General features: G+C 48.9%; 1 protein-coding gene across 1 annotated transcript in view; it reads left to right on the top strand.

Annotated features, from left to right (window-relative positions):
• Positions 1 to 11,780, top strand: part of SPSB4 (splA/ryanodine receptor domain and SOCS box containing 4) — a 75,376-nt gene extending 63,596 nt beyond the window's left edge. Inside the window, exon 3 of the mRNA XM_090282973.1 lies at positions 10,389 to 11,780. Coding sequence (XP_090139099.1) covers positions 10,389 to 10,516 — 128 coding nt within the window. The 3' untranslated portion in view covers positions 10,517 to 11,780. The remainder of the gene's footprint in view (positions 1 to 10,388) is intronic.
• The last annotated feature ends 555 nt before the right edge of the window (positions 11,781 to 12,335 follow it).

Genomic DNA, 12,335 nt, shown 5'->3' with positions numbered 1-12,335 from the left:
GTATGGGGATTATTTGGAGGGTTATCAGCTGGGAGGGGGAAGGGGGAGAAATGGGGAAATGGTGCAGGGATTAAGAAGCATAATTGGTTGGTACAAAATAGACAGGGGGAAGTTAAAAATAATATAGGAAAGGGTGAAGCCAAAGAACTTATATGCATGACCCATGGACATGAACTAAGGGGGATGGCATTGCTGGAGGGAAGGGAGGTGCTGGGCAGAGGGGAGCAAAGGGAAAAAAAATTGGAACTACTGTAACAACATAATAAAATATACTTTTTAAAAAAGTGACTTCATTACTATTTATTGAGAATTTAACTCTAATTCATCATCTGGCCAAGCGTTTGTTTGAGCCAGATTGAGACCAGCTCATAACTTTTCTCATCCACTTTTGCTCTCTTTCTGTCTCTTTTTTTTTCCGTCTTTTTTTAAACTGAACCTCTGATACACAGAATTGGACTAAACATAACCCTTAGTTGTAATATACTCTCAACATTGGTCCCACGCGTAGCCTCTTTCATTCTAACTTGCTTATTTATATATTTCCTTTTTATAATTTAATGCCACCACAATGCCATCACCCAACCCAAGGACCAGACAGACAATCAGGTACCTCGACGCCCCTCCCTTGTTCATCCCAGCCAACCCTCACCCCTGCCTAAAAACAACCACTCCTCTGAATTTTGTGTTTACTTTCCCTTTGCTTTTTCCTTAAAGATTTTCCACAGATAGATGTGTGTCTAAACAATGCCTTGTTTAGTTCTAGTTGTTCTAGAATTTTGTGGTTTTCCCCATTCTTGTGCCAGTACCACACTGTACTCATTGCTGAGGCTTTAAGTAAGTCTTGCTATCTTGTAGGCAAGTCCCGCCGCCCCTCACTCCTTATTCTTCTTCTTTAGAAGAGGACACACCACAAGGAATGGGGGTCCCATCCCTGAGGGCCTGACCCTGCCCTGGGTGGGATGAGTATCCACAATCTTTGAAGGACTGTTCTGCTCCCCAACCCTGTCTCCCCATGTCCGATGTGCTTCCTTCAGTATCTGTACGGGTAGCTAGGTTGTTCCCACAGCTGCAGTGGCAGAGACAACTTCTAGGGACATTGGGAAGATCCATGGTGTAGGGTATGTGCCCACTAGAGGGCCCCTCCCCAAGGTTCTCCAGTGTGACCAAGGGCCGCCCTTATCTAGCCCAGGGGACCTAGCCCCCATGCAGCTCACCAGGCTGGAATCCAAACTGAGAACAGTCAGGTTTCCTGGGAAATTTTTCAACTGAGTCAGGAGCATCCTTCCACCAGACGGAGGAAATGGTGCAGTGTGTTTCTAATTCTGTCTGACTGCTGGGACCTTGCTGGAGGGTTCTTTAGCTGCAGGTGCCTCTGTAGAGATGAAGGCTCACCAAGGCTGCCTCCCCTCTCCCCAACCCTGGCCTGCCCGTTCCCAATGACTGGGCACCCATGTCTAAAGCAGAGCCATAAGGGCTGGCCAGCAAGAACAAAAGCCAGTCCCTGCCTGTGGGAGCCTGAAGTCTACAGAGACAAGGACACCACCACCGACTGGGAAGAATGGCACAGCCCCCAGGGCGGTCAGGGATCTGTCGCAGGCAGGGGGCAGGGAGACCCCATTTCCTGAACTGAAAATTAGACGATGATGTCTGACGACATGACAGGATATTTGCAGTTGGGGGTGTTCCACAGCCTCCTGCATTGCCATAATGATGAGAACCACTGAAAGGCCTGAGGGCAAGCGCGGGAGGAGGCTCCCCTGGCAGAGGGTATGAGTTGTGCCAGTTGTAGGGGGGTGAAGGCAGGGAGACCCTCCTGAGGCTGCTTTCCCTGAACCTGACTCAGCACCTCCTCCCCCAGGAAGCCCCCCGGGCCTGAGCCACAAACTTGGGATCCCACAGCCCCAGGTCTCCAAGGCTCACCTAACATTAAACTCTCAGGTATCATTGGCCTTGCCATTTACTTTTTCATGGGCATTTTAACCCAATCTGATTGGGTCCAGTCAGAGTCCTTCCCCTGCCAGGATTGAATGTGACTTCTGTTCTGCCAAGCGTCAGTTGGTAGAAAGGACCTGAGCCTTCTTGCCAAGCCATTTGCCACACTTACAGACTCTGAGGCCCTGAGAAGGAAGGGAGGCTACTCTGCCAGCTGGTGACTGAGGCTGGCCGGAACCCAGGGCTCCTCTCAGCCACTTTCTGCTCAGCTGTGTGGTAGGTTCAGGAAGAGGAGGCCCTGAAATGGAACTGAACAGAGATAACCTGAACTTTAGATCCTGCTGTTCCCACTTCACTGCCCAGTCCCCAACCCTGTGCCCCCAGCCACTCACTGGCCACTCCGTCATACCTGTCTACCTGCCCCCTGCCCTTTGTCTCTGGAAATAGTGAATTGTTCAGCTGGGTGAAGAGGGGAGGTGAAGAAGAGGAAGGCTGATGGACTGAGCAAAAAGGGAGGGCTCTGAAGTCTAGAGGTTTCTGTGAGGGGAAATATGGTCACAGCGGGGCCAGCTGATGATGCAGTGGTCAGAGACTAAGGTTACAGAATGGGCACTTTGGAGGTGCTGTTGACATCTGTGGTGTGGCCCAGGGACAAGTCCCTTGGTGGAGGAGAGTGCCCCTGAGGAAGAGACAGTCTACACCCAGAAGCCTGAGTGATGAGAGGGTCTGTCAGCCTGTAGGGGATTCTGTCATGGGGATAGAGGCGGGGCAGGTGTGGGTAGAGAGGGGACCTGGGAAGCCAGGCTGGAGCCCTGACAAACCAGGGGCCAGAGGTCAGTGGACAACAGCAGCCAGGAGAGGCTGAGGACTAGGCTGAGTTCTGTGAGCCATGGAAGAGCTGGCATTTCTCACAAGCAGATGGAGGTGCTTTGTATGTGGCAAAAGGGAGTGAGGAGTCCTGCCCCGCCTCCCCCAGGAAGCCTGCCTGGCATGTGCCACAAGCTTGGGAGCCACAGCCCTGGGAGCACAAACAGCCCCAGGGAAGGTCAAAGTGGAGTGGTGTCCTGGGAGAAAATGTGCAGTTCAGTTAAGGCAGGAGGTGGAGGGAGCTCTCAGAGAAGTTGAGGTGCAGTTTTCTGTGTGTGGAGCAGCCATTCCCGTGGGTACAATGGGAGATTTGAGCGTTGGGGAAGCTGAGGGCTGGGGTCAGACATAGAGGCACAGTGCGTTGTGGGGGAGGGGATGGTACTTTAGAGAAACAAAGGTCTCTGCAAGGTGGCTCTTTCAACAATTGAGACCTAATGGATCTTCCTATCATTTTTTCCTACCTTCCTTCATTACTGAGTTCCATTTACTCTCCCCTTTTCTGGATTCCTTTTTCATTTGCTGGAGTACCTCCTTGAGTAACTTTCAGACTGGGTGCATCTAGAAGCTCTTCCCTCAGAGCCACCGAACACATCTGAGAATGTAGCTGCTCTGTGATCTGCAGCAGCGTAACTCCCCTTTTTCTGGGAACACCATGAAGTCTTTGGGTGAGAATATTTTGCTAGGACACGCTTTTCTGAGTCAAGAAACTGGCAGGCAGCCAGACCCTCTGGCAGTTCAGTGTCTTCCCATTCCCAGTATCTACTGTGGCCACCTCTGTGGTGGTGGAGGGCTCATTCACACTGCATTCAGCTTCTCCATTGGACCTCAGCACTGACCAGGGGCCTCCCAAGGCTGCCCATCTCATTCAGAGGGCAGCAGTTGCCCCCAGTGCGGGCATTACAGTTCTTTCAGGGATTACTCTGATGTTTGCTCTGTGCCCAGTCTGCCCTTTGATGCTGGCTCTTGGGGCTTCTCCGGGACCCCTTTGGTAAGAGCTGTGTTCACCTCTGACATGTAGGGCTGCCTCTTCTCTGCTTTTGATATCTCCACCCTCCTATTCCACCTGCTTTTAGTTTGTCTGGAATTTATCCTCATGTCTAGCTTGCTGACAGCTTTTCTTGCTTTGCAGCACTATTCTCAGGTCTTTCAAGCACACATGCACATGCATGCATGTGTACATGTCTTCTGTCATTTCAGGGAGACACTAGGTGGGAGGGTACAGCCCACAGTGTTGCTAGGGAAGATGATGCATTGTTTAGGACTGTTTTGCTGTGCAGCTCTCCTGAGCACGTGAAGTGACTTGTCACGCTCTATCTCAGGAAAACGAGGGCCCCATCTGGGCTCCAGGGATCATCTGTGGCAGTGACGTTTGTTGGCACAGAGTTCATCTGAAGGTGCTGCTTCTGTCCGAGCTGTCATCACCACCCTTTTTGCTGGGGAAGTGGTGACGCTTGCTGAGAGAAAACTCTAGATTCCAAATGCTTTCTGGATTTGAGCCGAGGTCTCTGTTGGCCGTGACAGGGCCAACAGGTACAGGGATGCTGTATTTTAGATACATTCGTCCATTTGTAGAATTAACTAAATGGATTGACACCTGCAGGTGCAGACCCAGGTGGTGGAGGTAACACTTGATTTGGGTCCAGAAAGAGGAGGCCGGCCCCTGGCAGGCAGTCCAGGGAAGGGGGTTCTGGCCAAAGGAGCCGCGTGAGGAGAGGCCTAGAGGCGGGCAGGCAGTTCTGTCTTCAGACACCAAAGTCACAGGCTATGGATAAATGACAAGTGCTGGCTGTGTCTTATACACAGCGTGTGTCCTTGCCCACATGTGTGTCTTCTCGTTCCTTTTCCTGAAAACGAGCCAATGGTGCCTGGGTCTCCTTAAGTTCAGATTTCAGGGCTGTCACTCAAACCTTCTGCCATCCACTGACCATTGTCTAAAACTATTGCAGAAGAATTTCGCCTCCTGACCTTAAAATGTTGATCTTTTTTCAAAATATAAATGCAGGGATGGAGGTAGGGTGACTCATGTCTTAACATCTCCCCAGAGGAGACTTCGAGGGGCCTGGGGAAGCAGCTGAAGCTACCAGTCCCCATGCCAAGACCTCTATCCGTTTCCATCACAGATATGGACCATCGCAACCAGATAGCTAACTCCCCCGTTTTACTGACAGCAAAACAGAGTTCTGGGAAGGTCTGTGGGTTGCCCAGGGTCGTGCAGGGGACCAGTGATGGAGAATAATGGAAAATGCAGGTCACTGGAGAACTTTGGAAATGACTGCTTTGTGATATTCTTAGCACAGAACCAGACATCCAGCCCTGGCTCCAATAAATCTTCATCCAGAGCATAGCATTGTTGACAATTAGGGTGATGTACTGAAGCATTTTTAGAACCATGATAAGTAAATTATAACTATTTTTAAAGGTGCCTCTTGGGCTGATGGCCTGAAATAAGAGAACACCTTTAAGGAAAGGGGTATGCTGTGCTGTACTACCATCACAATGCATGACGGAGGTGTTGCTATTCCCACCTCACAGATGAAGGTGAGCTAGCTTTCTGGCCCAAGGTGGTGGGAGCAAGAGCTGGGATTCTAAACCAGCCCCCCCACACACACACACTTTGCCCCCACTGGCTAATTTTTTTATGTAAGTTTGTTTTTGATATATAAGCAGAAAGTGAACAGATCTTAGGTGAGTATGCTTGATGATTTTTACAAACTGAACTCACTGGTATAGGCAGAAATCAAATCAAGGAGCGAGACAATACCAGCCCCCCAGGAGCTCCCTCATGCCCCCTTCCAGTCACGGCTCCTCGAGCGTCACCGCCGCCCTCACTTCATCCCCCCGTGGGATACAGATGCAGCCACACGAAATATAGTTTCCTTTCATTCAAAATTATGTTTGAGTGATTTGTCCGTGTTTTTGCATGTAATTGTGGTTTCTTCATTTTCATGGCGGATTAGTATTTGACTCTGTGAAGATACACAATTTATTAGATGTCCCACTGTTGGCGGACAGTAAAGTTGTTGTTTGTAGTTGGGTGCCTCCATGAGCCATTGTGTACATGCATTTCGGTAAGCATGAGTACACCGAGGAGTAAAACTGCTGGCCGCCAGTTTTCCCAAGTGGGCGTGCCAGTTTACCCACCCGTCCGCAACATCATGAGAGTTCCAGATGCTCCACATCCTCACCAGCTCTTGCTGTTGTCTCGTTTTCATTTTAGTATAATGTGACTGTGCAAGATGCCATTTTGGCATCTTGTAGAATCACATTATACTGTTAATTTATACATCCCTGATGATTCAGGAAGTTGAGCGTATTTTTATATATTTATTGGCCTTTTGTATACAGTAGTCCCTCGCTATATCACGGTTCACTTATCGCAGCCTCACTGTATCGCAGGATTTTTAAAATTATATTTAATTATTTATCGCAGATTTTTCACTATCTCGCGGGATTTTGTGGTACTGTATACATATGTTGTTAAAGTTGTGTAGGTTTAAGAGTGTAGAATAAATGTAAGGTTCCTACTTCGTGGGGAGGTCTAGATCATAATACCCGTGATAAGTGAGGGAATACTGTATTCACTTTTGCAAACAATGATTCCTTTTTAATTTTATCTTTAATCAAAAAACATTTCTGAGAATGGCTCCTGTGCTGGAAAATTTTCTTTTCCCACCTGGGTGATCATTTCTAAACCCTGACATTTGACAGTTCTAAGAAGTTCCAAAGCCAAAGGAGATGAGAAGGAGGGGCAGGAGGGATGGCCTCAGCCAACACTGAGCATCCAAGAAGTTCCACAGCTGCACCAAAGGCTTTCTCTGTGCACTGTGGGATTGCCCCACAGTCATCAGAAGTTGGAAGAGATAATTGATATTTCACATTGAGATCTAAAGATGTGCTCTTTTCGCTCTTCCTTTGGATTTTGGGCTCTGGATTGTTTTCAGTGACTACAGAGGAATGAAGATAAATGGCCCTCTTTCCTTGTGTTCAGCTCCTAATTAGGCAGGGAACACACAGGGATCTGGGTTTCTGACAAATCTGTGCATTTGGGGCATTGAGGACCTAGTATGTGCCTAGAGCATTAAAGTGATTGAGAAAGCTCTTAAGCGTTGACAATGATTATCAAACTTTAGTAGCTCAAAATTTTCCCACTATAACATGCAAGCCCATCTCCCATCAGAGAAGGAACTGTTTGTCTCCCAGTCACAGCCTATATTTTTAACAGTCCTTCCAAGCCCTTCTTCACCAGGGGTGACCCAACAAATGCCTGGATATGAAGGAGACAGCTAGAAGTGGTGTTTATTGAACACCTACTATATGCCGGGCACCATACTAAGCAGTTAACTTTCTAACTCGTGCCTTGTTCTCATGGAATTGACACTAGAGGAAAGTGGGGAGCTAGGACAGAACTGCTGCCCAGTAAAAACAATTTATTTCAGTAACTTCCAACAGCTATCGAAGAGATGCCCCAAAGCAGCAAGCCAGGTCATTCATTTAATACACGATTGCTAGGTCATCACCCAGTAATAAGCTCAGGCTGGAGGCTGTGGATCCTAAGACAGATGAGTCAGGGTCATGTCCTTTAGGAAGTTCAGAGTCCCCTTGTAACTAATTCATTGTTAAATGAATGAAATTGAAAGGCCTTGCTGTGTTTATGTGAATGGAGAAAGGGCACTTCTGGTGTGTTTGTCTGGATGGGGAGAGAGGGCACTTCCGGTCGGGGTGGGGTCAGTGCAGTGTGCTCAGGCTACAGTGTGCCCACATGTCCACCAACACACCTGGAGCAAGGACCAACATTTCCTGAGCTCCCACAGTGCCCCGGACAAGGTACTGTGCACCTGTCTTTTCTTTTATCCACTCTGCAAACCTGCAAATTGTTGTTCCACCTTACAGATGGAGAAACGAAGGCTCAGAGTAACCTTCACAAACGCACAAACTTACAGGAGGCAGAGGTGGAGCTGAAAATCAGGTGCTCCCAAATCCTGGAGATCCCAACCCTCTGGGCCAGAGGAGGTGGGGTCTGACACAGCCCCAAAGAACATGAGTATGGGATTGTGGCTGGTGGGCAGCCACGTTGGAATGAGTGGGCTTCCTGGTTTGGGGGCTGTCCATTTAGGTGGGTGCAGACCTCACGGGAGAAGAGGGGCGGCAGTGATTTGAGGAGTAGTTGGAGCCAGAGTGAGAGCCTGTGTGTGGACTGTGAGCCTGGAAGACAGGTGACCCTCTCCTTCACTTCTCACCTTAAAGCAAACTTCTATGATTGCATGTTTTTTCAGGCAGGCAGCAGGCAGCTCCAAATACAGGCTTTGGGGCTGTGTGATTCTGAACACACCTCTCACTTCTCTGAGCTTCAATTTCCTTTTCTCTAAAGTAGTCACGGGCACATCTAAATGAGGTAAGCCTCACAGAACCAAGGGGACAGAACAGATGCTCAGTAAATGTGTTTAAGACATAAGACAATTGCCTGGGGCTTTGCCCCTTACCAGCTGTTTGTCCTTGGGCAAGTGATTTACTCTCTCTGTGTTTGTTTCCTCCTCCTTAAAATGGGGATAATAATAATAATTCTTAACCCAAGAGGGTGTTGTGATAGGAACTTGATATATGCATTCACATGAGTTGATACAAATAGAGCTTAGCCAGTTCCTGGCCACATAATAAACCTTCAGTAAAGAGTAGCTACAATTATATTTTATCCTTCACATTGCCTGGGCGGTAGGTAACATTTGCTCATTAAATAAGGACTACTGGTTTTCTTTCTCCCCAATGTCCAGTGGTACCGTGGCAAACATTGGTGCCATGGGAACTAAAAGGAGGTCATGGAAACTTGCAGTGGGGAGGTCAGCTTCCAGCAAGATGTCACAGATGGGAAGATCTGGGTTGGGCAGGGGAAGGCAAGGAGTTCGCAGAGGCATGATTGGGAGGGAGAGCAAAGGTTGGCTCAGAGTCACGTAGAGGTCAGATAGCAGGGTAGCTGAGTGTTGCTAGGGGAGAGATGGGGGTGCCTTGAGGAGGGTGTCAAGTGCTGGTTTAGGCACGGCAACGATATGACCGGGAGTGAGTGATCTGCCTTCTGGGCCTGAAAAGGGGGGGTGCCGGGCTTCCCTGGCCAACTGTGAGGATTTGTATGAGGACCAAAAGAGGACACATAGGTGAAAGTATTTAAAACCGCTACCACTCCATGCAGATACACCACCATGTGGTTTCGCTGCAAGTTAAGGGGGGCTGGGTACACTCTTATGCACCAGCCAAGTACCGCTTTCGTTATAATATCTCTCCTTATTTACCTTCACAGCTCTAGTAAATGAAAATTCCTATAAAACACATTCTTGACCACCTTCCCATCCCCTGTGATATTATTCCTATTATAACTCATGTTAGTACTTTCCACTTACATTTTTATTGTATCTTAGCACGTTATAGACAGCTTTTAAAATATCACTTGTTCTGTTACCCAGAAAAAGTGTTGAGATGCAGCTTTAGGCCTCCAGTATGTTCCTGTAGGCTTGAGGAAGCCAGGCCCGTATAAGCTCTATGAGACCGCAAGTGACACCATCATCTTCACTCCTGATCCAGCTGAGCGGCAACGCTCCTCTCCCTCCAGACCTCGCGGTCTGTCCTGCTTTATGCCTCTGTGCCTATGCCTCTTCTCTCTTCCTAGGATACCTTTCCCAACTGACATCACATAAAACTCCTATTCACCCTTCAAAACCCCATTCATGTACCCTCTCTTTGAGGCTTTCAAATGGCCCTTCCATGCAGGAACTGCTGGGTATCTGTCCCTGTACAGTTAGGAATTATTTTATATGCATGTTATTCTCTAGTCCAATTACCTGTTTAAACTCCCAGACCACTTGTCTTTCTCCATTTCCAGGGTTGCCTCTGGCCTTGGCTTAGTTATCTGTGTATCCTGGGTCCAATCAGAGAGAATAAGAACTTAATAAGTGTGTCTGCAGTGAGCTTCATTAGGCTCGGTCCTGTGTCCAAAGGTTCCATGGATTTTAATTTATGAATGTTTCCAGAACTGAATATTAGAAGAAAATGCATCCCTCTGCTGACCGTCAAAGGAGGTTATAGAGGGTTCAAAGACTTTTAAAACAGCCTCCCAGCCTAAACTGTTTCTAAGAGGAGACCCCCTTTAGGTCCCCCTAGGTCAGCCATTTTCATTTCTATCAAGACCTATAGTGAGAAAGCAGTATTTTTCCCATGGAGACACACTAGCCACCTACATCAGAGACAAAAATTTAATGGGATAATATTTACCCTTGCTCTCCATTTTTTCTTTTCTTTCTTTCTGTCTTTCTTTCTTTCTTTCATTTTTTTTTTTAATTGCTGGTCATCCACTGCATTGATTTCACCATTTTTCAGTCTAATCAGTTGCATCCTACAGTTTGGAGAAAAAAGAAAAAAAAACCTACTCTAAGCCTTCAGCTAATATAACCCAGGAAGGCTTCCCAGAGGAGGAGCCCTGGCCCCGGAAAGTCAGCCCAGAGGAGCAGGTGGGCCAGCCGTGTGCAGTGGGTGAATGGGTGGGGAAACGGTATGAGGAAGGCACTAACAAGACTCTAACCTAACTCGCTTCTATCTCGTTGCAGCCGAGCCCCTGCCGCTGATGGACCTGTGCAGGAGATCCATCCGCTTGGCCCTGGGCCGCCAGCGCCTGCGGGACATCGGCTCCCTGCCTCTGCCGCAGTCTCTGAAAAACTATCTGCAGTACCAGTGACCCCGGTTAGGGGGCGCTGATGGGCAGCAGTAGGCAACGCCGTGGGCCTGGCCTTTCATTTCAAGGTCATAGAGAACTTTCAGGAAGGGGTCTTCCTCCTCACCCCGGTTCCCCGGAACTTTCACTTCTTTGGAAGGCCAGGATGGATTCCCAACTTCAAAAATGAATGTCTGTTGCCAACAGGATTTGCTGCCTTAGAAGCAGCCCTCCCAAGTCCCCTCACCTCCTTGGAAGCCACAAAGAACCCCAGGGCCTCTGCCTGCAGACGGAGGCTCCACAGCCACCAGTATTGATCAGAGAGCCTGTTTCCACAGTCAAGAGAATGAATAAAACATTGGGGCAGGAGACTTTCTGGTGTGTGCCTGCTGCAGACAGGGCCAGGGGAGCGTGGGCGAGCAGGGGGAGAAAATGGCTTCTGAATAATGAATGATGAAAACAGCTTACCGCGTCCCCTCTGGTACCCACCCCTTGTCAGGGCAGCCAGAATGTCGGGATACTTTCGGACTTTGCCCCTCTGAACTGGCAAGTGGACAGAGCAGTGTTTAGATGCCAGCTTACCTCTTTGAAAGTCGTTTACTTAATCCTTGTCACATGTCTTCCTTCCCCACCCTGACCCGCTGTGTACCCCAGACACCTTATTCAGGGAAGCTGAGTCTCACTAATTCAGCCCAGGGACAGAGTGTTTCTTTTATTATTAGTTTAAGTAGCAGCTGCAGTTTGAAAGAGGAGTGTGGTGAGTGAGGGCAGTACTTAGTCTAAAGGTGCTAATGGGGAATTCGGGGGCCTTGTGACACCCTAGTGGCTGATGCCTGAGGAGCCCTCCTGGGTGTCAGGGTCTCTCGGCAGCCATCCGTATAGGGTGCGGCCTGGTTGCCACAGAGCTTTATTGGACGGAATTATTTTTTCACTTTAGGAGACTTGTACTAGTTTGTTTCTGTTTGAAATATGTGTGTGATGTGCTGTTTATTTATCAGCTTGGGGTCCATGGGGGCAGGCTTGTGACTGGGAGGGTGGATGTGGGAGACACCTTCCCCACCTTCTCTGAGCCTGGTCCTCTCTTGGGAACGATGCTGCTGCCGCCACCACCCCCTCCGCTGAGCACCTCTCGTGTGTTCCAGCGCTCTGCCCAGACTCATCTTTAACTGGAAATTGTCACAGCAGTGGAATCCCAGAGCCCCAGACGGCACTGCCTCCCCCAACTTTAATGTGAACTTGACTGATGAATGAGGAGCGTTTCTAATAAAGTTTGTCGTTCAGTCCTTCAGCTGCTTATTAAATGTTCTTTGTGGAAGGGCCAAGAGGGCTTTTTCCGTCTACCTGGCTGGTCTGTCCCCAGACCCTCAGAAGGCAGGAATGAATGATTCCCTCCTCAAACACTTCTCATCTCTTCTGTCTTCTTGTCCCCACTAGAGCCTAAGTTCTACATTTTACAAAGGCCTGCTGTGGAAGAGCAAACGTGCCTGGGTCCTGGACCTGTGCCGAGCTGGCTGTGATGGTGGAAAAACAGGTCAAACTCCTTACGCCAGGGCTCTGATGTCCAAAGGGCAGCTCTGCAGGGGACACAAGGTCAAGCAGGGTAAACCTTACAGGACAGTCATTTCAAAGTAGACCAAATGGTGGAGCTGGACATGACTTTGGAAGTGCACATCGTCACCAAGGAGCAGTGCAAATTGCTGAAGCGTTCGTGTGTGGCTTAGCCAGGCTCAGGGCTGGAAGCAGTTAGGAGCCAGTCATGCTAGGGGATGGGCCAGGACAGGCACTACATTCACTCAGCGATACGGGCCACCAACATGTACTGTGCCAACCTCCAAGGACCCAC

This window comes from Furipterus horrens, unplaced genomic scaffold, assembly GCF_987537825.1.
Source record: "Furipterus horrens unplaced genomic scaffold, mFurHor1.1.pri manual_scaffold_7, whole genome shotgun sequence".
NCBI classification, from domain to species: Eukaryota; Metazoa; Chordata; class Mammalia; order Chiroptera; family Furipteridae; genus Furipterus; species Furipterus horrens.
This window is presented reverse-complemented; position numbering and strand designations above follow the sequence as displayed.